At 37.1% G+C, this 25,715-nt stretch overlaps 1 protein-coding gene across 7 annotated transcripts in view; it reads right to left on the bottom strand.

The window, feature by feature from the left end:
• The window catches only part of SHC3 (SHC adaptor protein 3), a 75,929-nt gene extending 52,026 nt beyond the window's left edge, over positions 1–23,903 (bottom strand). The window contains exons 1-4 of one of the 7 annotated variants that reach the window (XM_032095967.1): positions 23,810–23,903; positions 6,278–6,418; positions 5,903–5,987; positions 4,854–5,018 (exon numbers count right to left, since the gene is read on the bottom strand). In XM_032095967.1, coding sequence (XP_031951858.1) covers positions 4,854–5,003 — 150 coding nt within the window. In that variant the 5' untranslated portion in view covers positions 5,004–5,018; positions 5,903–5,987; positions 6,278–6,418; positions 23,810–23,903. The other 6 variants (XM_032095965.1, XM_032095964.1, XM_032095963.1 and 3 more) reach the window with 6 other exon arrangements.
• Positions 23,904–25,715: the final 1,812 nt, after the last annotated feature.

Below are 25,715 nucleotides of genomic sequence, written 5' to 3'. Positions count from 1 at the left end.
CCTGAATGCAATTTTACCTCCTACACTGACCAGCTAAATTCATTTAGGGATTTTAAAATTGTAGGACATACATAACTAGCAGGATAAATAACTAGCAAGAGTATAATTTTTGCTTTAAACAAAAATACTCCGTGCAAACACTCCAAATGTACTGGAGAACAGACATTCATGTTGACAGCTGAATCCTTCAACTCTGAAATCAATACATGCTTTGCTTTGTACAGAACGTGTGCAAATGTACAGTAATAGTACTTGATTCATGTAATTAGAATAATATTATAATTAAAGACTCTATGGTATGATTTCTGCTCGTAGAATCTGATCTAGTTTCTCTGAGAAATGTTCTCTTCCTGTTATTGGGCTGTACAACAGACCCACAGCAGTTCAGGTCCATGAAGATCAAAAGAAAGGTTTTCAACTGAGCAACAGGCAGCAATATAATTCTTTCATAGTCCAAATAACAGTAAAGGAAAATGGAAAGGATACTAACTGATCTCTCAGGAACATGGCACAATAGGAGGGATTATTTACTTAACCAATGCTGTCTTTGTCACTTACTTCTCTCTCCCCTAATCTGCATGCATGCAGCTTTAAAATTCACAGTGATAAGCCAGTTTCATTAGTTTTTGTTAACACTGTTTGGGTACCCGGGTTGAGGGTAGCAGACTCTGAAGTAAAAACTCAGTATTCTATCCTATTATTACCATATGACTGAAACACACAACACATTTTGTAAACATGTAAACCTCATTACAAACAGGATGCTTTGGGACTATGTTTTTTTGTTATTAGAATTACATGCACTAAATCCTACTGAGTATGTTTTTAGCCAGGCCATGCCAAACAATCAGTGATTAACCAACAGCACTACCTTAATTTGACTGACAAAAGCTGAATTTAAATCTGATTAAAAGAAAGCCAAACAAATTTGCACAAGTTTTTTCTACAAAGAAGATAAATTTAACCAAAAAGAGATATGAAAAAGTCTTGCTGTGAAGTTCTCTTTTTTAGTGAGAGTAAATCAATTCTGGTTAAAACAGAAAGGGAAAAAAAAAAGAAATATTTTTTCAAAGAGTCCTGAAGTCTTCTAGAGGAAGGCAACATATGATGCAGTTCCCACTTTGTTAGCTCCATTTAAGGCTGTGCTTTGCAGTTTGGGTTAGCCACTAAAGAGACACAGCCATTCAGTTCATCCCTAAGCACACACTTAACTTCCAGTGTACAAAGGTAGCCTCAATTATTTCAATGAGAATGCTCTCGTAAACAGTGTCATGCAGGAATGTTTGCAGAACTGAAGCCTTTACTTGGTGATGTGTTTGAACAGCTTCACAATGATGTCTGTTTTCCACATCAGATATAAACTGCTGTTATTCCCTCCCAAGGAATGAAAGTGTTAAAAATGTTAAAAGAAATAATTTCAGTTAGGATTGTATTCTTGAAATATTTTGCTATAATATTAATAATTTCCTGTCCTTTTAATTGAAATATTATTTGCCTAACTTGCAGTGATTCTTTTGGATGAAACAGTTCTTCCTTCCTCTCTCTCAGATACTATATTTCTATCTGGCTTTTAAAACTAGATTTACCCAGGTCTGTTCTATACTACTGTGTTGGCTTTAAATCTTACAGGCTTTTTCAGACACACTTCATATAGGTATATAAAATTAGACAGTATTTTTGGTTTCTTTAGTTTTCAACTTCATTTTAAACTCATTGACACTTGTTACAAAATCCAGCCATGAGTTACCTGAAGACAGAAATGCATTTGCCTCTCGACTGTTGTGCTCTTATTCAAATGAAACAAACTCCAAAATGTCTATAGCATTACCCAATTATACTCATCAGTTGATATTCATCACCAGAAACAACAGATTACAATGAAACATTTAACTGTTGTTACATTACTCTGGGTTTTTTACACTTTTTTTATTCTATGTATTTGTTTTTCTGACAACATGAACATGTATAATCTCTCCCTGTAGTAATCAGTCCCACTATAGGGAAAGCGCTGAGCTCTTTAAGGACTTCCATCACAGCAAACTTTTTTTTTCATTAATTCATTATTTGTTAAACTGTCCAGCAGTAGCATTAAGTAACATATCAGTACCTGACCACCTTATGTCCCCAATATGATTATGCTCATTGTCTAATTTCTTACTAAAATGTTTTTTGGGGTAGTTTTCTGAAAATTTTTATGTTATAATATATAAAAATGCAACATGAAATCCACTGGGAGGAAAAAATGCAGAAAGTGCCAGCACTTTTAGGGTTGAAAACAATTACATTGCAGCAGACCACGGAGATCAGAATATAGCTACAGTTTACCATAATCCTACACCTTTTTAAGCACAGAGTTACACTGCCTATTTTAAAAATGAGTAATATGTGAAAATGTGGGAACAGCAGTGAAGTTTCAGATTTTTCATACATTGCACGTAGGAATTTTGTGTCTCTTACTTCAGAAGATTCCAATGTGAGTTATCAAACTGCCCAGTAGTTACAATTAACCCTGTCCCATGACTAATTTTCTGTCTTAAATGTGGATTAATGAGAAAATTGTAACCCAGTGCACATTTGCACAAAAAAAAAAAAAAGATAAAAGCTTTGCTGGTTAACAACAAATCTAATTTTTGTCTCCTTTAACAAATGGCATATGGAATTTTCTGCAAGGCATATGGTACTAATTAAACATGGTATGAGTCCCCCAAACAGTCAGTATAGCCATGAGGTACCCAAAGAATGTTACCCCTCAGTATACATTATCTGTGTATTGATTTGATAGTCTGAATGGACAAAAGTCCTGGTTGCAAACAATGTTTAAGGGTTTGGGAACTGCACTTCTATTCTTATCCATATGAATGCTGCAGTTGCCAAGGAAAACTGAGATACAAAATAAGCAAGCAAATTGGGAATTAATCAAGACCAGTTTATTTTCATTCATTCATTAACCACTTATTTGGGTATTTATTTTCAACCTTTGTTTTTACATTTAGAGTACTGTTCTGCAACTCTTACGCCAGAAACCACAAAGTTAAATTAATCCTCCTATTTTTTTAATGGAAACAATAACCTAGATTCCATACATTTTAATGACTAATAAACTATTAACAAACACCTAAAAGTAAGTTGTTTAATTGATTTGGAAAATTCTGATATATACAGTGTACTTTCATGTACTCAACATCAATTGCACTAATTAAATATTTGTTCTACTATCTCTGTTAGATATGGGTAAATGACTTTAAATGCTAATCCACTTCTATATAACTTTAATTCTCTTTTCAATTCAAAGATACCACCTTCCTCTAGCATATAGTAGGCCAACTACTGTAAAGATTAAGAAATTGAATACTGTGTTTGTTCTGATTCATAGTGATCACTTCAGGTAAAACAAACAGCAGCAGTGTATTCTCACAGTAATTTTTGGGCTTATAATATCCTAAGAAAAATAAAAAGTAAAATGGTTGAGTCCCCTGAGCTAATGTGAAAATGGTAAATGACCTTCTGTTAACCAGAGTATTTCTGTGCAAAAGAACATCAGAGTCTCAACACCACTATGTCTAGCATCAGTGGGTTATTTTTATCAAGACACTTCTTGAAGAGTAACAGAGCAGCAGTTTGTGGCTTGAAAGGTGGCACTGACTCCTTTGTAGTTCCAGTAAATTTCAGAGTAGTAAAAAAGACAGTACAGTACAATTTCAACAGAGCTCTGAATTGGCCAACTTACTCAATCTACCACCACCTGCTAAATCTATTATCACCACTAACACAAAGAAATGAAAACTGCTTCCTAGTCCCCCAACAGTTAAATATGCACTCTGCTTTTGATAATGAGACTTGAGAAAAAGCAGTGAGAGTTAAGTAACAAGGGTGCCACTCAGTCTTAAAGCATCCTGAAATAAAGTCACCTGTGACTCTTACACCAAAAATAAGATAACACTAAAAATAGACCTGTAATATTAATAGCCTGCTGCAAAACAGTTTAACACTTAAGATACAAAAGCCTCTTGGCAAATGAAACATGGCAACTGGAGAATGAATTCTGGACAATAATGTTATTTTTACACTTTCTGGATACTATGCTGAATGGTGTAACCAGACTCTCACCTAACTGCAGAAACATTGCACATACACTTATCTTGAAGGCTCTACTTTAACAGGTGGTTTCAAAATATTTTCAAAGCATATGGAAACATTAAGTTTACCCTGTAAACTTAAGACCCTCTGCTCTTGACATGCTGTATCAATTAACTGAAAAGAGCAATAACATTTAAGGTGGCTGAATCCTCATTATGTAAAACAAGCTGCATTTTCCTGCTCTACCCATAACATCATTTCTAATTGTGAAACACAGTAAGAACTGTGCTTTCTGCCTAACGGCTGTAAGATTTCAAATATCATTTCACTTTAAAAAAACACTTGCCCTTAGAGGTTTTTCAAACTGAAAAATTCATGCATGATTAACAGTTCTCCTCACATCAAGAAGTCTTTTTTTCCTCCTGTATATTGCACCAGACATATTGAAAGCCTACGTGTCCAAGATATATACAGTATGTTAGGTAACACTGAAAACCTAAATTCAGAAGAAGGCTAAAAAACCCAAACCAAATCAGCTTTTAGCTTAGGAAAAAGATTTTTACACAGCTGTAGAACATTATTTGCAGTTTTGCTTTAATGTTACAAATTAACACAGCTTCCCAACCCTGCCTTCCTGCATTTACATTTCATGTATTATGCACCAAAAAAAAAAAAAAAATTCAAATAGAGATCCTTTCAGCCTGACTATCCTGTCAGCAAAACCAGCAGAGAATTTTTCATTGATAAAAGCAGAGAATGGAAGAAAACAGACCAACCTTCACAATGTACGTCACACCAGGTCCCAGGATCTTCTCACTCGAGTGCAGCCATCCTTGAGAGGATTTATTGGCAAAACTGCTAGTTTGATTCCAATCTTCACTTGCCAGGTGCATTTCCTCTGACCGTGCTTTTTTCCCCATACTCATCTTGCTCACGTCCTGCTGAGAACACGAAGTGGCAGAGACAAGGTTACATGTGTTGTCTGAAGCCCCTGCTGCTGAACTAGAAGCACTCGAGCTTCCCTGCAATTTGGAGACAGCAAGCTCCTTTACTGCAGAGGAGAGGTTTTTGATACCCAAAAGGCTCCCCGTGCTAGAGAGTTTCAAGTGGGACACTTTATGGATGAGGGTACACAGGGTGCTGGGTCCATCTTCTTGGTCCTTGCGGAGAACCTCTGGTGAGACCAGGTACGAAGGTGAAGTTGAAGTTGTAGCAACTGCTGAGACCTTGCTGTTCATGGGCAAATTGTGAATAAGATCATCAACAGATGTCACAGAATCATTTCTGAAGCGGTTATACTTGGTACGTTGAAGCATGCCCTTCTATCTGCTTTCCTGCATATGTTCTGGCAAGTCTGATGCCAATGCAGGAGATGCCTGTACTAACATAGCAGGCAATTCATAACGACACGGATGGATAACAAGAGTTTAGGGTAAAAAAGAAAAGAGTATAAGGAAAAGCAAAAAAAAAAAAGTATATTTTTAAGAAATTTCTTTTGGTTCCCTGTTAAGGTTGGGTGAAGTAACAGTTTTCTGTGACTGAGATCCCAGTCCTGCTTAGAGCTGCCAACTCGCTCTCAGCAAAAGCATGACTCACACAAATGAGAAGGACCCTTTTCAACAAAAGGCTGTGAACACTGCAAATCACTTCCTGTAGCCAAAAAAAAAGGAGAGAGAAGAAAAAAAAACCCACATCCACCCACTTACAGCACACTAGCACCAATCAATTTTCAAATTCCCTTTTCCTATCTTCTCAAACAGATACTTCCTCCCAACCTTTAATTCCTATCCCCTCCCACCACCCTTTTAGTACCAAAGGCAATTACCTTTAAAACTGAATTAATAGCCTCTATGAAACACCACTCTTTATTCTTCTGCTAAAATGTTCTTCCACCTCACATATTTGTGAACCTATAAAGAAATCACAATTAGATAGCAAATATCTGGATAATATTTACATACATATAGTCCCCCTCTCCTGCCCCTGCAGCAAAACACAGGCACCTTAAAGACTTTCAGAACAGATGAGCAGAACTAAAGAACATATACATTTTTTTCCACAAAAGCAGCCTAACAGTGCCTTTTTGTCAATGCTGTTCCTCACAGAAACTGTTATATCAAAATTTTGATAGAGAAAGAAATCCTTCTCCCCTGTTACTTCACAAGAACATTCTATTTTAATGCAGGAATTACATAAGTACCTATGTGTGAAGAAAAGTATTTTTCTGATGTCCAACAACAGGCTTAACAGATGTTTTTTCTTTCACAACTGATATTCACTCCGAAGAAAAACATGAAGAGGATCTTCAATTCACCGGAATGTTTGGTTTAGTTCTGAAAAACTGAAAAAAAAAAAACCCTGAAAGAATATTAAAAGTCCAGGTAGCAGCAAACTGACATCCTGCAGTGAAAAATAAAAAAAAAAAGCGCCTTTATTAAGTATAAATGTCAGTCACAAACATTTGATCTGGAGAAGTAGCAAACCATGCAGAAAACAGGTATTTCATTTCCCCTGCAATTTCTTTAAAAGTCAAAATGTTTACGGCAATGTGATACACAATGCCCATCACAAGCCATATGGCTTTTTCCTATAAATCAATCTGCTTTGCAAAACATTTTTTGGATGTAGGACAATACACTGCATTATAAACAAATTCAGACCAGAGAAGTTGTATAGTGCAAAGTAATTTTTTTAATAAATTACTAACTGCAGCACAACTTAAAGGAAAAAATCCTATGGAATTCCTTCCTTCTCCCATGGCTAAAGGCTGCAGTATACAAAATGCAAATACAGTGAAACAGCCGGCTCAAATACAGGTATTTAATTAGTATATTCATGACATACTGAATTAAGTCAGCACCTCTTATCCCAGCAGTGATGAATAACAGCAATGTCCTAGTCAATGTAAAGCAGTTTTCTACTGATCTGCAGAACAGCCTCTCATCACCACACTGCAAACCTGCTACAGCATCCTCACAGCATTCATTCCTCTCGTCATCCTCCTAGCACAGCAACAGCAAATATACACTCCACAGCCTATTTTTACGTGTCTCTACTGCCCAGAAAACCCTACTGCTCCCGAATGGCTCTCTTCATTAGAAGCGGCTAGCAGGACCGCAAAATGTGAATGAGATGCTGCGCGTGTGAATGAAAGGGCTGGCTAGCATCCCCACATTTCTGTGAATGAAGCGAGGCCTCGCAGCCTCTGCCAGGCAATCCCTTGGGTGCTCACCAGCCCAGCCAATACCAGCCGGCTTTGATGACTCATTCAGCAAAGCCTTGCTAAATAGTGGAAGATCCCATTTCGAGCACAGGCGGCACCTTTTTTTGCTGCAACACCAGAAAATGAAGCCGGCGTGTAAGCAGACTGGAGGGGGTCGCGAAGCCCTTGTGGAACACAGGGTGTTGCCACAGAAATGCCTGGGGTGTCCACAGGAGCAGCAGGTGAGGAAAACCGTGGAGTCAGATGTGGGTTTCTCCCCGACTGTGTTCATTCAGCCAATTCATTTACATTCAGGATAGGAACATGAATGCGCACATTTCGTTTGATGTTCGATTGCTCTCTGTGCGCCCGCAGATTCACAGATTTTACAGGTTTGTCTTCAGAGACCTCTGAAAAAAACAAAACAAACAAACAAAAAACCCACAACAAACAAACAAAAACCCCACCCAACCAACAAAAAACCCCATAAAAATAACCACAAAAACAAACCCAAAGCCCTGCTTGAGAAAAAATTACATATGCTTATTTCTCCCTTATTTACCCTGTTAGCACAGTAGATATTTAAAGGCAGTATGATCATCACTCCATGGGATGGTAGGCAAAGGGAAAGCTAGAGGATAAAAGCTTCCCAGAGCACCAGCAAAAGGTCTAATTTTTGAAACTTTCCCTAGACATAGAAACGCTTCCAAGGCATCCACTGGATGCAGAGCTCTCCTGCAAATCCGACATTAGACACTGCAGAGGAGTAGAAGCCACTGAATTACCCAGGGCTTGCAATCCGGTGCCTGTTTCAGTGTGTGATTGGGAAACTGTCTCCTTTATAAATTCAGCCCTAAGGTGGGAGAACTGAACATTTTAAAACCTTGCCTTTTATAGTTCCTGGGACTAGAAACAGTACATAATTTTGCCCTACAGGCAGCAGGTTCAAATCGAACTCCAGGAAATAATGAATGAAATTACGAGACTGTGTAATGGGCATAAACTGCAATTTAAATTAGGATCTAGCTCGTTCTAGCTATTGCCAGAGCATTTATAATGTCTTCTGCATTTCCAACACTGTGTCTGGAGCTTGTACACTGACTGTACCACGCCTGCCTTAAACAAGCTCATTGCTGCTATTATCATAGCAAGACAGCAAGACATTCAGAGCACTATTTATTTCTTACTTCTATTTGCAAGCAATTCTAAGTCCGTGCATAAAGTGAATCCAAGTTGAAAATGGGCCTTTTTCTTTTCTTCTTATTTCTTTTTGCAAGGCTGTGAGCCCAACACTACAACACGATTAATAAATGGCCATGGAACAATTACTTCTTTGTTGACCCAGTAATAAAATGGCAGGTGGAAATTCAGTGTCAGTAAGTGCAAAATAATATATAATCCCAGAAATACATACACAGTCAGGGGGTGTACACTGCCTCTGACAAAATACAGCATTTCTTATGAACCACTGGTAATTTTGGCATCTTAGACCATTCCTTCCTTTTTGATTTTTTTTTCTGGTTTTTTTTTTCAGCTCTGTTTTTTCATGGATACTCTCCTTACCCTGATTCAGTTTTTGTTTCACATCACTGTTCCTTCTTTTCTTCCTCCAAGCAGCTCTTACGAGCTTATCCTTAGCTGCTACATTTTTCCTTCTGTATCTAAACAACCTCTGTAGCCTGTATTTCAGAAGCTAGTAATTTTTATTAACCGGAAAGGGCAAGGAAAGAAATTTTGCTGGGGGCATGATTAGAGGGAGAAACAACATTTTGCTGAGGTTTAAATGGTTTTAAACTGCTGTGAATGTAGGAGACATTACCAATACACAAGCTAAACCAGGTAGGATGATGTGACCACCATAAAGAGGAAACACAGGGAATACAACCACTGTGTTCCCCAACCTATAGTAAGAAACTCTCCCGAATGCAAAAGAGGTGACTTTCAGTGATCATATTCAGAGAAATATTAATCATATAATCAGAATTGGCAAAAATACCTTTGTTCCTGTAACACACTGTGGTCAAGTATGTACTCTATACAAGTACGTGCTAGAAACTATTGAAATTCTGCTGAAAAACTATTTGCATTTTCAGGGTTATTGCCCAGTAGCAATAAAATTACTTGCAGACTAAACTGAATTTAAGACAAATGAGAAAGACCTTGATTTTGGACCAAAAAAACCCTCCAAACTGAATTTGAGTTAGTTATAAGACACACTGAATATGTCAGACAAACATAAATATAGATGTTGCTAAGAGTTTTAATACTACACAAAAAAAGTAGCCATAGGGCCATCATAGTTGACATTCTCCTTTATGACAAGCCCAATTAGTGTTACTGTGATGTAACATTAAGTCATCAGCAAACAGGATGCTATTCCCCACATTGTAATATGATGGACACAAGTGTTAATGCTCTGCTTTAGTAAACGTTCTTGCAGAATCTTTAATATTAACAAATGGTCAATTAATCAAATAAAAAGATAGCATTTATATAGTACAAAGATTTCTAATATCCTGTGGGAACATATCTTCTTTCAATAATTAAGAAGGAAAAATATCAGCATTCTTTGCACAACATGAGATAGATGTATATCAGAAATCTCTTATCCATGTATTTATTAATCAGCCTAATCCAGCTTCCTTTATGTGAGACAACCTCAGACAATATAGAAACAAAAAAGCAAGATAACATCAAGATAAGCTAAAAGGCATTATGATCTAATCTTCTTAAGAAGATGCATAGCTATCTTAATTAAAAAAAAAAAAATTCTAAACAATTTTATCTGTTCTGTTTGTACACACTTAATATATCATATTCCGTATTCCTGTTTCTCTGATTTATGTGCACACAGAACTCAGTTACATCCTACTGTGATTTCAAGGGGGGCTCATCACACAGCTGCCAGAAATATTGAAAGGCACTGAACTTCCCATCACTGCCATCACTATATACCTCAACTTCAAAACATTTTGCAGGAATAAAAGCATAGACTGGGCTCACATCACTTAGATTTTTTTTCCATAATGGATGTTTGAGTCTGACCTGAGCTTACTGTCCTATACAAAAAAATGTGAAGGCCTGTAGGTAAAGGTTGCTGTTTTCCCATAGCAAAAAACCAACCAACCAATCAAAATCCAAGGAATATCCCCTCCCCGCAAAAAGGCCAACCTGAAACCAAAGCTATTCTAACAAATTCTAGTTAATTTATTACCAAAAAAAAAAAAAAAGTGTTATAAATTGCCCCCACCTCCCTTTCATCCTCACCCCTTTTCTTTCACTGTATCAGAGTTTTGCTGTTTCCGTGGCAACATTATTGCTAAGGGTGGGCTGCATCAGGAAATAGGAGAATTATCTGTGGCTTAACCATATTTTTGGAAGTATTACTATCCAAGATCACTGATCATTAATCATTAATGATGAACTTCCAACTTAAATTACATCAGTGCAAATTAAGGTCTCAAATACGCCTACAAATTTTTGTGCAGATGTTTATATTTTGAACCAGAAGCTGACCCTAAACAATGTTTAGGAGGCTGTTTTTTCTGTTAGTTGGAAATACTGAAACAATTTTGTCTTTAGACATGTTCACCATATGAAATATGACATGAAATATTTGGAAGAAAATGAGACTTGTAATTCCTTCTGCTCCATTAGTGGTTCCTAAGGGCCTACTGTTAAAAGTCAATACGCTACAGAAGTTCAGAGAAAAGATGGATCTGAGATAATACCCAAATCCGAACATGACAATGAGCTTTTGTGAAGAAGGATCAGACAGGGAAATGCACTAAAATCTGAAAACCAACACTAAATCAACTCTTACTAACCCCCAAATTTTACAGTAAATTATTCCTTTCTTTCAGCTGGACACTGAAGCTAGAGAATTAGCAGCAGTGTAACAGAGCTGTATTTCCTAAAAAAATACACAGTCTAAAGCTCTGCCATGTCTGTCTGGATACCTGCACCCACTGCAGACCTTTGTATCTAACAGGTCTTTTCCATCCTAAATGATCCTGTGTTTCTCTAGTTTTTCCTCTTTCTCTCTGTCCCAAGCTTCCACCCTCTGCACCAAGAGTCACACTCTAGCTGGAGCTTTGCCCTAGAGACAGACTCTGCTTCTCTAAGAAATACATCCCAGTCACATTTTCTTTTGTGTCCACAAACCGTTGCATGGTGTACAAAATGTACTGCGTTGTGAATAATGTAATAAGAGGCCCATGACACGGTCCCACAATTTATTCATACTGATGGAAACGGTGCTTCTTCTGGGCATAATGTATTAATGTCCAAGTGTCTCCAGGTGTTTCTATTTTAAACAATCAGAAAAACCAGTGATTTGGAGGAGAAAGCAAATAGCAACCTAGTTCACTGACAAATTATGCTAGAAATTTTTTTGCTGTCTTCTTCAGATTGAAAGCCAGTCATTTACTTATTTGTTAACCTAGCATCTTTTTGGTTCTCATTCAAGAAATGCATTTAATAATGCAGTAGTTTTCTTTTCTACATTGTAATAATGTGTCTATTTTTGGGTTTTGATAGTTTTTTTCCGCATTTTATTTTTATTTTGTTCATATCTTTTTTCTCTAAGAATGGTTTGCAAAGTTTCTTTTAAAAACTCCTCTGTATATGAAATCTGACTTCACAAATTTCCTATTGATTCCAATAGGAGTCAAATTTTATTCTCCATTTTCAAATCTAAATGCAAGTCTGGGAATTTTAATTGTGTCTGACCTTTTGTACAAGATTTCTTAGATTGTTTTCCACTCATAAAGTGTGCTTACTTTTATGAAAACGTAAATGTCTTTGTTTATATTTTGTTTTTAAAACCATGAAAAAATTATTTATACTTATACAGCTTAGACACCAGTATATTCTTTACCACCATAAGAAGGTTTATGCTCTAGTATCTACTCTATTACGATAGAAATACTGGCAAGAAGAGCAGCAATGAAAAGGATATGTGAAAAAATGCATAGTTCACTTTGTTGTAACTCTTGGTATCAGGAAGGGCTAACTGTACCTTGTCTGAGCAGACAGCAATCCATTAAAAAAGACTTCCCCAAACCCATTAGTTTCCCCTCCTCTAATTAAAAGGTTATCCTCGAAACTGTAAGAACCAAAAAGCAACGGAGAGTATAAATTACCATCTTTGTCTTATGTTGCACATCAGATCAAAATTCTGGCAGTGTGTGTAGAGATTTGGGGACAGCAGAGCTGTTCAGACTGCACCACCTTTGCCACGTTGCCATAAAGTGGCATGCTGTGGCATCTGGCTGAAGAATAGCACAGAAAAAACTGTTGTGGGGTTGTGGGGGTGCCTTTCTCATAGATCAGTTCTAGACCTCAAATCACTTCACAGTCATGAACGTTGAAGAGGGAGAAGAAATGAATTGCATAGGCCAGGACAAGTGTCTAATACCCACTTGTACCCACTTCACCCTGAAACAGAATCCATTAAATTGTGTCACAAAACGATACATACTTTCTTGGCAAACATGGAGCTACACGCAAAGCTGTTATCGATCAGCTTCAGTACTGAAAGAATTCTGGCAGTTCTGCAGTAGTGGATAACAGCACCAGTGGAGGGTTATTCACAGCAGCACTCACAGCACTCATTCCCAGTGAATTGAGAATAAGGACTACTTTCTGCATTATTTGTACATATAGCTGATATGAATCACCATACCTGTTTATGCTAATGCTGCTTGTTATCTGACCTGAAGTGATGGTTCACTTCTTTCTGGGTACAGTCAAATGAAAGAGGCATCTGCAGACAAGTGTATATGTGCAGGTATGCCCACATGCCTGCATGTGTTAAGGATTCATTCTTTTCTTAGCTGGGCTGCTTTTCTTCCTTGCATTTGAGTTGGCCTACCTTAGAGACAACAATACATATGGAAAGTAGGATGGCAAATCTGTGAAAGACATGATAATGAGGCAGGGCCGGATGGCAGGATTTAAACATCTGTTTAAATGTTCACTTAATTGGATTGAAGTTTACAAATTACATTGCTAGTAATGTAAGGAAAGGCACTAAGTGAAATGGCTGGAGATGTGAAGACTGGGAAATTCTGTTTTAAGCTCCATGAACTGAACCAGAGCAGAAGGCAGGCAAGCACCCTTAACTCTAAAAGGGACTCCAAGATTAAAAAATGTTTAGAATGGCAGAGAAATTGAGACAAAGATGTGTTTACTGCTCTACTGTCATACACAGCAACTTGTATATTTCTTTGTTGTAGTACTCAGAAAATGTGTTTTGTTTGCTCAAGCAGGGCAAGCCCCTGAGAAGCTTCAGTACAATTAAGGCTCAGTTGGCATGAAAACTGTTGGCATTCTGAGGGTCAGCAGTTCTCCAAAGAACCTTAGGCATATGCACTAGGACCAGATTTCAGTAACAGTAAAGACACATAGCAAAGGATGTACAGAAGAAAGGCTGGAGCAAAAACATGTCAAGTGCTTGAACAGACATGCAGAAACCAAAGCCCACTGGCCAAGCACAGGTAATTGATGGGTATCCAGGTCAGAGGAGATACCAGAATGGGGAAAAATGGTCAGCTATGAGGGTCTGTGGAGAAATCATGCATCAACAGCCCAACCTTAGAACTGCCCAGTTCTCACTTTGAATTGGGTTTCAATAAAGTACTGGTGCCAGGATGAAGACGTAGAGGAGAAATGCCACTGAGACACAGACCCCAGCTCACATTTCCAGATGAGAGAAAGGAAAAAGAGATGCTGAAACCACCACACGGCCTGAGAAGGCGTGCTATGGCAATTAGAAAAGCAGAAGGAAAAATCCTACCAAGTGGACTGAAAACCATCAGCCTTTTTACCCAGTGGCAACAGTAGTGCTGTTGTCTCCAGTTAGTTCAAGTTTAAATGACAGCACATCTGAGACTGACTGAACACTATCATTACAGTCAACATGTTAGCACTGCATAGATGTTGATTGTCTGCTGTTATTATTCACTTTGACTAGGATATGAAAGGGTAAGGATCCATACTGTTATGAAATTATCATGTGCCACTGAAGCAACCTGTTACATGTCTGTTTTAACAGTTTTTACTGACCACTGTGAACTGCAACTGTCCTTAAACTAAGACTTTATTTTAATGACTAGCAGAACTTTATCTGTCGAGGACTACCAAGACAGAGTCACAGTGATTCCTTGTCCTAGTAAAGCTGCTCCTCTACCCAAATGTAAGAAACTTTACCAATAAAACCACAACTTTGCACCTAACAGTGTGCAAATATTAAGCCTGCTTTTGAACAGCACCTGACCAACATATGCTTGATTGAAATACCTAAACTGGAAGAAATCTGTTGTTTAGCTACAAGCATGAGGACTGCATGCAGCAACAAAATCCTTATGTGCAATTAAATCAAAAACTCAACAGTTAAGGCAAAAGTAAGTCTACTATATAAAATTTTGTTTCAGAATATTTATACATGTCTGTGTCATAATACATATACAGACCACTATGATGAGAGTCAAATGAGAGAACAGGAGGATATTGGGAGGTTTCAGTATAGTGATGCATAGGTAGATGGTAATGTTCCTGGACTTACACTCTTTCTTACCTTGCCAATAGCATTTTAATTTTGTGTTTACATTTTTTGGCCAAAACAATAGTTCATTTTTTTTAAGGAAGAGCAAAAGAATATTCTGCTAGAAAAACACTTCCTACATGCACAAAAAAGCATAACCTGTATTTAACTGCTCTATACTACATCTTTCTAACCCTTTCTAGCATGCAGATGGAAATGTCTACACACAACCATTCCACACAAGCTTTCAGTCACACAAAACTAACACCTGCCCTCTGCTGTCCAAGATGCAAACAAAGCTGGAAGGAGCTCTTTCTTTCTACAGAGCACATTAATTCTCTCTAGAGCATTAGCATCTACAGGCTGCTTAATCACCTCCCAGGCAGCAAATCACACTCACAAGATGGAATAAGGAGAATGAAAAAAGTTCCGGCAAGGCCACGTGCTGGTTTTGGCTGGGGTAGAGTTAACTTTCACCACAATGCCTAGTATGGGTCTGTGTTTTGGATTTCTGCTGAACATAGGGTTGATAATACAGAGATGTTTTTGTTATTGCTGAGCAGGGCTTACACAGGGCCAAGGCCTTTTCTGCTTTTCACAGTGCCATGCTGGTGAGGAGACTAGGGGTGCAGGGGAGGTTGGGAGGAGACAAAGCCAGGACAGGTGACCCAAACTGACCAAGGGATATTCCAGACTATGACATCATGCTCAGGATATAAAATGGGAGAGGAGAAGGGAAAAGGGGAGATGCTTGGAGTGATGGTGTCTGTCTTCCCAAGTAACCATTAAATGTAATGGTGCCCTGCTCTGCTGGAAATGGCTGAACACCTGCCTGCCCATGGGAAGCACTGAATTAATTCCTTGTTTTGCTTTGCTAGTGTGCAAACCCTATTTAACTGTGTGTATCCCAATCCACAAGTTTCCTACCTTTTGCCCTTCCAATTCTCCCTGATCCCACTTCTGGGGGAGTGAGCACTTCTGTGTAGTGCCTGGTTGCTGGCTGGGGTTAAACTGCAACACCATATTATGGCAGCAAGAAGTGAGTGTGGACCATCAAAATGTAAGACCACAGTTTAAGAGGGCAGCAATGTCATGCCTGAGTGTGTCATCTGTTCAGAAGCACAGAGTACTGACCAGCAACCCAATATCTATTGCTCCTTCAGCTTTTTGTGTTCATGAAAGAAAGCAGTCTATAAAATATCATCAGTACATAAACCATCTTGCTCAGCCTTGGGGGTGTCCTTTGCAACAGAAATTCTCTCTCCATCACTTAAGGAAAAGAAGGGATATATACTGCCAGGAAAGGTGATGCAGAAGCATGACATATGAGCAGTGTAGGTAGGATCATATGGTTGGTCTTTCTGTAATTATGCCCAGAAAAACATATTGTAGTTACAAAACTGCAAATAGATCAAAAGGATGATTGAAAAAAAAACCCAGGTAAATTTTTGTATATCGATAGTCAAAAATAAAGAGGCTGTTTCAAGTTTTCCTTTTTATCAGTTAATTTTTACTTCAAGACAAAAAAAAATGAAACTTCCCAGTACAGCAGATGCCTATAATCCTAATAATAAATAAGCACGGGGTTAAACCAGCAGAATATTCATTTGGCATCGCTAGAGATGTAACTGAACTTCACCACATGAAAATACTTTTTAAGGGTTGTTAAGTGCCTTTTTGGGAAAGCTATTGCTTTTCTAAACTATCATTAATTTGTTTGTTTTTAATAGAACTTTGGCCAAAGAAAATTAAAATTAGCTCCTACCATAAAAAGCATCTACCATAAAAGCATCCTTTACATATACACAGTGACTATGAGATACATGACGCTTTAGCCTGTTTTCCATTCCTTGGTTACCTCTGCAGCTGCTCAGTACCCTCTACCTGCATATCATCATTAGATTGACAGTTAATGAAACCACTGACCAAATTCAGCCAAAAACTACAAAGAAGGGGAGGTTTGGAAGATGTTAAGTAACAACACACTCATGGAATAAGCAGGAAGAGAAAAAGGTGAAATTATACCTATATCTCCAGAGAGAGAGGCACCACAATATTAGCCTGTATTTCTTGAAGTCTAACGCTTTTAATAAACATGCTTTCCATATTATCTGAGGTATTACCAGTATTACAAAACTTCACAGATAAATGTCAAGACACTGGCAATATAATCAACATGGTTAGCAGGAGTTGTTTTGCTGTCATTTTACTGGAACAAAAAGATTTTGTATATGCCACAGAGCAGGGCTTGCATTTGCGAATAAGAATCATAGAATCATTAATGACTTTCCAATAAAAGTTTGAAATTTTAGATCCCATTTTCCTTCCTCTGAAATCTTAAGGCTGTTCATAATGCCCTTAATCTATCTTACGAAGTATGCCAACCTGCCTGTCACCCGTGTCTTCATGCAGAGTGGAATAAACCTGTAATCAATGCTTAAAAGAGACACTTGACAGTACCTTGGCACACCATCATACTTTGGCACACTTGTTTTCACTATGGTTACCCCATCTAATATCTCTCATGCTAACACTCAAAAATTTTACATCTGATGTAGTGATCTGTTCACCCATTGCTTTTCCTATCCCATATTGTTCCCCCCGGCTTTCCCTTGCCCCTAGTCCTGGCCACTCCCTCAGGTTCTCCCTATTGGTTCCTGTACCCCAACTCCGCCTATGTACTGGCCCTGCGATCTGACAAAACCCCCCTGCGCCCAGATCACAAGGTCTCTCTGCCTCTGGGAGTTGCCAGGAGAAGATGTAACCATTAAAGATCCTCTGAAATCATTATGGAGAGATCCTTCTCGCCTCCTTTGCCGTCACTGTGTTGTAGAGCTGATAGCTGCTGGAGCAAGAGTGCAGAGCCATCTGAAAAGGACTACGGGAGGACAGAATGGCTGCCCTGCCCTCAGCAGCTCTGCTGAGCTCTCAGAGAAAGCTGCGGCTTGCTAAACTAAACCTAGCACTACAACAATCTGAGTTTGCCAAGTTCCACATACAAAAGCAATTAGTTCAGTTCATCCTTCAGACATTAATCTCACCATGATCATGATTACTGTCCCTAAATAGAATACACATCTCATGATTTCTCACTAGTTTGGCAAAACTCAACCACTGGTCCAGGTGTTCAGCTGCACATTCATTTCAATGCAACTAAATATGATACTGTGCAATTTGCAGTTTACCAGCTGGCTTGAAGTAAGCTTAACAGTTAATAATTCCTAGAACAAAAGGTAAAAAGGAGCTGCTGTTAATATCGTCTCTGTTCTTTCATTTAACACAAGGAACATGTCTTCTGTGAGTGAATTCTTACTAGAACTAGTCAGTGACTTTCAAGGAAAATAGCTGGTGTTTATTAAAACTTCAGAGAGGCTGTCACAACTCTAGGTGAATTGCTCCTGTAATCAGTCACCCAATTGCTTACTGTTGCAAAAGCACAAAACAAAACCACTGCACATTACACTTTCGAATCTGTTCTTAGCATGGGGAGAGAAGGTCAGTATTAGGTATAGTTTTTCTGGGTAATTCTTAAGGCTTAAATCAATCCCTTAGTAGCTACAATCCATTAGTGCTGGGCATACTCCTACATTATGCAGTCTGATGATGCAGACAGATTTGCTCCCACCTGCTGTGATTCATGCGGTCCAGTCAAATAATACAGTAGCATTATTCAACAAGCTGCAGCAAGGTAGTCTAATATTGGCCTTTCTGGCATTGCCTTCTAAAATACAGCCATATAATAAATATTTTTAGTATAAAAAAGTCACATGAAAAATTATCTTACTGTTTGTTTGGTGATCTTCTTGCACACAGAGCAAGCAGACAAAATGTGTTTATAGATTTAATTATATATAGACACACATGCACACACATGCTTTTCTCCCTCTCTACCTCTCTAGCCAATATAAAGAAGTTACAGTTCATTTCCAAGGCTGTTTTTCCTCTTAGTGTATACAGCTATTCTGACTCCTACTATGCCTGCAGTTTTGCTTTAATTCGAACATACTTCGTAAAGATCAAGTGGCAAACTCTGCAGGTATCTTATGTAATTCATTTGTCTTCCTCATCACTATGCAACACTGCATGATGGGAAAACTATGCACATATTTTGGCTTATTAATTAATATTGCTTCCCCTAATTCTCTCTTGAAAATGTATTCCCATTGCAGAACGTCTGTGTCAGTATTTAGAGCATATCACACACTTCAGACTACCTCTTGAAATTAGCAAGAATATTAAACCAATTTTAATTTAATTAAAGACTGTTAGATTAAAAATACGCAGCAGTTAGGGATGCTATTTTTTTTCCTCTTAATTTGGAGTCACATCACTTCAAAATCAACATTTGATTCCATAAGACATTCGAGTGTACTTGACATGGAGATTGGTTCTGGTGTTCGTATGGTTAATCTGCTGAGTCGTGACTACTTGTAACTGTCAAATTCTCTCCAAGGATAAATAATTAAAGCTTCTGGAAGAATAAGCACACAGGAAGCAGTGGAGATTGGATGTACGTAGGTGTTGAGGGCATTAATTTTTATCCAATCGCTGAATAAAAAGCACATTATTCATGCAACCTTGTTCATTCACTGCTACGTGACCTGCACCACAATAGAAGACTGCAGCATCCAGTGCTGAATTCAAGGCATTCAAGGCAACGAGGAAAGGACTCCAACAGTACCAGCACAGAAGAGCAAAATGCTACACTGTAGGTGTAGCATGCAGCCTTTGGTTAATGCTTTAGCTCTTATGACTAATGCTAGAATGACACAAAAATACTTTTTCTCATTGAATATTTTTCTTTGGATGCAGTAAAAATAGCAAATATTAGCCTTAAGGTAGAAGGACCTGTTCACTTTCTTTTCAGCATGTATCTCCCACGTGTCAATGACAACTATCAGATAAAAAAATCCAAACTCATAGCAAATAACGAATAAAAGAATTCATTAATTGGTGAAGCAAAACAAATGCAATGCCTTGTAATATCTGTGGTACAAAATTTTTGACACAAAATGTTTCAATAAAGTGAATAGTGAAAGGTGTAAAATCTACAAAGCAATTTTAGCTGTGAAGCTCAAAAAAGCCTGTTATAAGTTCCTGAGGGTTTTTAAAGCACAAGAACAACTCCCTGTTCCAAAATAGATTCCTCCGCCTTCACATTGCTATTCCTATCCCATGTTAACTCACTACAAATTCTATCTTTGGCTTGATGCCTCATATGCGTGTTAACTAACTACTGTTAGATGTAATTGTTTATTTGCTTGATTATTTGTATACCACATACAAAGGTGAAACTCAAACAAGACTCTAGTGAAAAAATCAACCCATAAATGCTAAAATTTTGGGTATCTATAAGCATACATTAAGGTCCATGGTTACTGGAAAGCAAGGCACCTGCTAAAAGTGTTCATATCATCTCCCACAACTACCTACTCACTCTGGCATTTTTAAATACCAGATCAGTTACATCATTCTTAGTAGCAGATGTAACAGCTTCATATCTTATATCCAAGCACAGGCACAAAAGATTTTAACTTTCATTTATAATGAAAAGTAATGATCTCTTAGAAAGGCTTGAAAGCTGCAGAATTCCCTAATGACAAATTCGGGTGCTTGAAATGTTATCAGAATAAAAACTCATTTTATTTTTACATAAAAACAGAACTCTCCACAGATTTCAAGCATACAGGAATGAGGGAAATTAATTTGTTTCTTATCACAAACCAAAAAAAGAAACTGAAAAAAAACCAAAGGGGATTTAAAAATGAAAACCCCTGTTATTTAAATATATAAATAATGTAAATTTTAAATATATATATTATATATACAAAATGCTACATCTGCAGAAAAAAAAATGCATGCACGTGAGAAAAAGAATTAAGGTCCTCACAGTAGGAAAAGAGAAAATCATATATGGGCAGTCGAGAAGTAGAAGAAGAAAATGAAAACAGAAATTTGGATATCTATTAATGGTTGTAATAGAACAAATTTAATTTAGAAGTAATTGGTAAATTTGAAAATAGCAAAGTCTTCAAGGAGACACATTAAACAATTAGTTGGAAAAACACAAAGTGTTTTATCCTACTGCCAGACTTAAGAGTTTGGAGAACCTCTCAGAGTTGAGAATGGTCTTTTCAAAAGCATTGCTATCAGACAGACTTAGGAATCAGCATGGAAGTTTGGATAACAAACTCCTCCCCTCCACCTGCATTAAAGCTAAGGAGAGCATTGCAGAGCATATGAAATATGACATTGAAAATGGCAAAGTTTGTCCTGTGTGTTCTTCATTGGTCAGACTCTTCACTGAAATTCTAGTACAAAAATTTATTGCTAGGACAGGACAACATGAGATGTAATTAATCAAAAGAGCATAAAATTTTCCTGTCTCCCAATGATGTAGTACTAATGATTACCATTGTTGTTAAACATTTGCCTTACATTTTGAAGGAAATTAATCAACATTGCAATAAATCATATTATATAATCAAACATTGTTAATGCTGGGAACCAAGATTACTGAGCTCCTAGGTAACGCCACATTTGTGTGATGTTAAGAACTGTGTGACATTGCTTGGGAGAAAATAGCTTTCCTAATGTCAATAAAGAATGTAATATAATCTCCCTCTGCCGTTTCAAAATTGAAAAATGATTAACTGGAATGGAAGAGTAACACAGGACTAATTCTCCATTTATCATGGCCAGGTCATAAAATGCTGGTCATATCCATGATAGGTTCATTTCGGGGCTTAGCTCAAGAAATGTTAGTAACTTGGGAAAAGGGCACTGCTAATATTGCTGTAAGCCAGATTTTTTTGACTGCATATTTTATAGAAAAGAGAATATTCTCTCAATGTTCATGGCATAGATAAAAAAAAGAAAGATAAAGATTTTCAATTTTAAAAAGCTGGCTAAGATCCCATGGCTTTTAAAATTCACTATTGCCATATGTGGTACTTGTGAAAATTCAATTCCTAGATATCAAGAGGTGGACCAACATAAGTCTTTTCTGAGCAACAAATAAAGGTGATGAATGAAAACTATGAATGTTTGCTTGGAAAGTTCAGATATGCCAATGAGAATTCAATGTGTTTAAAATAGCCACAGAAAGCCATCTCAAGTATAATTATGGAATCTCAGCAGAAATGCAACGTGTCCATAAACAGTACAACTGTTTTTATCCCACCCATATATAGCACATGTTTCTGACACGTTAATATGCAGATTGCAGGTGGGAGTTTCTAGGTTCAAAGCTAGTTTTTCCACTGAGTGGCATGTTCCCAAAATTCATTTTCAACCCACCTAATTTTAGGCACTTAGTGGAGGGGCTAAAGTTAGAAACCAAGTCATCCTAAACTCTCTCTACAGGCTATGGAAAGATAGTGACTAAGGGCTGGTAAGATTTTAGTGCAGCTGAATTACATCTAGTGAATGCCTGTTCAGTATTCAGACTGAAGCTATCTGCTTATTAGCAGATCAAATGTTTGAATATTGTTCAGAACAAACAAATTCCATCTAATCATTAAATGAGCTGTATACTTTCTCCCCTTATTCAGTCTTCTCAATAGCTACTTCTATGAACAGCAACTTGCTGGCCTTTCAATCATCATTCTTTCTCTTTTTATTATCTTCCTAAAGAGATAATTCTTCCTCCTTTCTACTCTTGTTTCCTTAGGTAGCAAATAAGTAAAATCTAGTCCCTAACATAGTAGCACAACAGAGTTGGGTTATTTTTGTAACTACAGGTGAATGAGCAACTTGCCCACCTAATGGCTTAGATTACTTTAAAATTATCTGTAGCTCCCAAATACTTTGATTAGTGTTCAATAATTTTTTATTCTCACAACCAAAACCTCTGCTGGAAGCCTGGGAAGGTATCATTATTTATCAATTTTACTCTAAAAAGCAAGATCTCTGACAAAGAACGTGTCACAGTTAAATTTATTTTATAGGATGAAACAGTAAGTATTGGAAAATGGTAATAGGAAAAGTAAGGGCATTTATTGCCTTTTGCATTTCATACTAAAAATGTGAATACAGGAAACCATATAGTCAGTGTATATAATGCAATGATACATTTTCCAAGCCAAATATAGTTGACTAAATCGAGGCAGAAACATGGGCTGCAACTACAAAAATAGAACAAAGGAAATGTGGGGGAAAAAACCCAACAAACTCAAATGTACTTAAATTTTAAATATCTTTTTATATAATTATCTTCTAATTACTAATTTACAAAACATACTTATTAAAACATTTGTTTCAGAAAAATAAAAAACCCCAAACAGACATATATCCTGAGACAAAAAAATATATTCCTACAGTTTCAGTTCTACATGCCATCATAGCCACTCAGAAATCTATCTGTACAGCTTTCCTCATTACCATTTTTGATATTCTAGGAAGTCCATACATAAGATACTCCAGGTATTTACCTTGCATATTAAAGTATTTGTCATACATGCAATATACTAGCTTTCATTCGGGAAAAAAAAAAATCAGGAAACTTCTCCTTTGTTATTGCATCCTATGAGAATCTGAGAGGCAACTCCACAATCAGTCTTGCAGCAGACCTTTTTTTACCTGTGCAGGGCCCCACTACATTTAAAGGAATTAATTGTGGATATATACTGATTCTATAAACACTATTATAAACACTTCAGAAGGGCACTGTATTTTCTTACTTTCATTGTGAGAAGATAGCAAAACTTCTGGAAGTGAAGTAATACATAAATGAATAAGTTAATTAATAAACATACATTTCATGCAATTATAAAATGGAATGATATTTCAGTTCTCTTGTGAAACTTTTACTGCTCACTATTCCCTCGGATAGGATATGCTTTACAGAATAATCTAAGACAAAGATCAGGACCAAGTAAATACTATGCTACTCTCATTTACAATGTTAAGGAGTCAGTTAAGTTCAGTGAAGCCCATTAATTAATAATATGGAAATAGAGCAAGATTACAGGAATTTTTCTCACCTGCTTTATAAGGCTCGTCTTAAACTCCTCAAAACAAAATGTCTAGATTCATTTAAAACCAAACTGAAATCCTGCTACCATTATCTTCCTTCTAATTCTCATCATCTTCACTATTCATATTTCAGTGATATATGTCATGCACCATATCAACAGAATAGAAGGCATTACATGAAAACAGAAAGAAAAAAAGGAAACACCCCCCCCCCCCCACAAAACCAAAAAAAACCCAAACAGAAAAAACCACCATAGAAACTTTGCAGTCAAAGAAAATCCCATGCTGCTAAACACTCTTGAAAGGATACCTGAAATGTATGGAAAGTAGTGAGGAAGTAAATGCACATTTTGACCTCTAGGCTAAAAAATGAACATATTCACTCTTACGATGTGTACATACTCTTTAGTATACCACTGAGAGAAATTCACAGACATCTAAGAATGCAAGGAATTTATGCACATAACCCATCTCAAATCATGAATCTTCTTTCTACACTAAAAAAAGTACGCTAATATTTCATACATACACCAAAGCTGGGACTTAATACTCACTACTATTTTTAACAGGAAAATACAGAGTATCTGCAGGAACAGAATTAAAGCTGTGTTTTCCCTGATTTTAAATGGAGGAGGAGAATTTCATTCAAAAAGCCTTTTCTGTCCCTGGCAGTTATTTGCACTGGGAAAGTACTAGACAGTTGCCTTCCCAACTAATAGGTCCTGAGAATATGGTTGCATGTGTGATTGCAGTGGAGAACTCCTGATTGAATTACTAAAGAGAATTTGATCTCCTCCCCACTCATATTTTCAAGCTGCAGAAAGAGGCATCCTCCAATTACAAACAGGGCAGATTGAGATGCAACAATTGAATGGTAAGGAACAATCAGTCATAGATCTCACTCAGAGTGCCACAAATATGACATTCAACCATCTCAAAGAAACTGTGCTCACGCTTACCAGATGCTAACACATCCACTTCATTTAGTTTTGCCTTCTGCACAGTGAAAAATATTGTAATTTTGTAGTAATTACTGTCAAACTCACAGCTCTAATTATATTCTGCCATTTTAAAGTGCTTGCATATGCATTTAATGCTTCCAAAGATGTCACCCTAAATACTGACATTTTCTGTTCATTCGCAGAAGATACACAGCATTAATAGCCAATGCAACAGCACTTTAATGTAAAACAAATCACCAAGGAAAGTAAGGTTCAAGCAAACACTTTTGCATTTTAAACTGAGGTACACCTACATATTTATATTTGCATTGTTGCAAAATACCCAGCTTCTTCCTTTTAGTCTGCTTCATGCAGCAGCAGAACTCTGACACCACCAAAATGCACGTTGAAGAACTGCTGAGTTTAGATTAAGCTTCAGGCTCTTCTCCTCTTCTATCTTTATTTTGGTCACCATAAAAGTGAGCCAAACACAAGGGCAAAAATAATTTGATCCTCTTACTGTCTAAATTCTCTTACGCTTTGAATTACCATAGTAGAGTAGGTTCAACATTTGGTTGCTCGATTGTACTCTGTATTGCAATTTATATACGCTCTAAAAAAACTTCATCTTGAACAACAGTTGGAGCAAAACACATCCTTATTCTGTAACAAGTTGAAACTGGAATATACAAAATATTCCCTACTGATGAAACCATATGTCTTCATCTAACATGCTGTATTTATAAAAGCTCAGTCATATGATTGACTATATTAAAAAAAGGCAACACATTTAAACATATTTAAAGCGTTACTACCTGACTTATCTCCTGGAAGCTTCACAAAATTCCCATTTTGCAAGGTACTCTGAAACAGGACAAAGTGCTGTATTTTGTCAATCATGAAGAATATGTGCTTTGGAAAATATGGGTAAACTATGGATTTGTTTAAGCATCTCTATCAGTCTTCAACTGAT

Source organism: Corvus moneduloides, chromosome Z, assembly GCF_009650955.1.
Source record: "Corvus moneduloides isolate bCorMon1 chromosome Z, bCorMon1.pri, whole genome shotgun sequence".
Lineage (NCBI taxonomy): Eukaryota > Metazoa > Chordata > Aves > Passeriformes > Corvidae > Corvus > Corvus moneduloides.
Note: the sequence above shows the minus strand (reverse complement) of the source record. Positions and strands in the feature narration are given on the sequence as shown.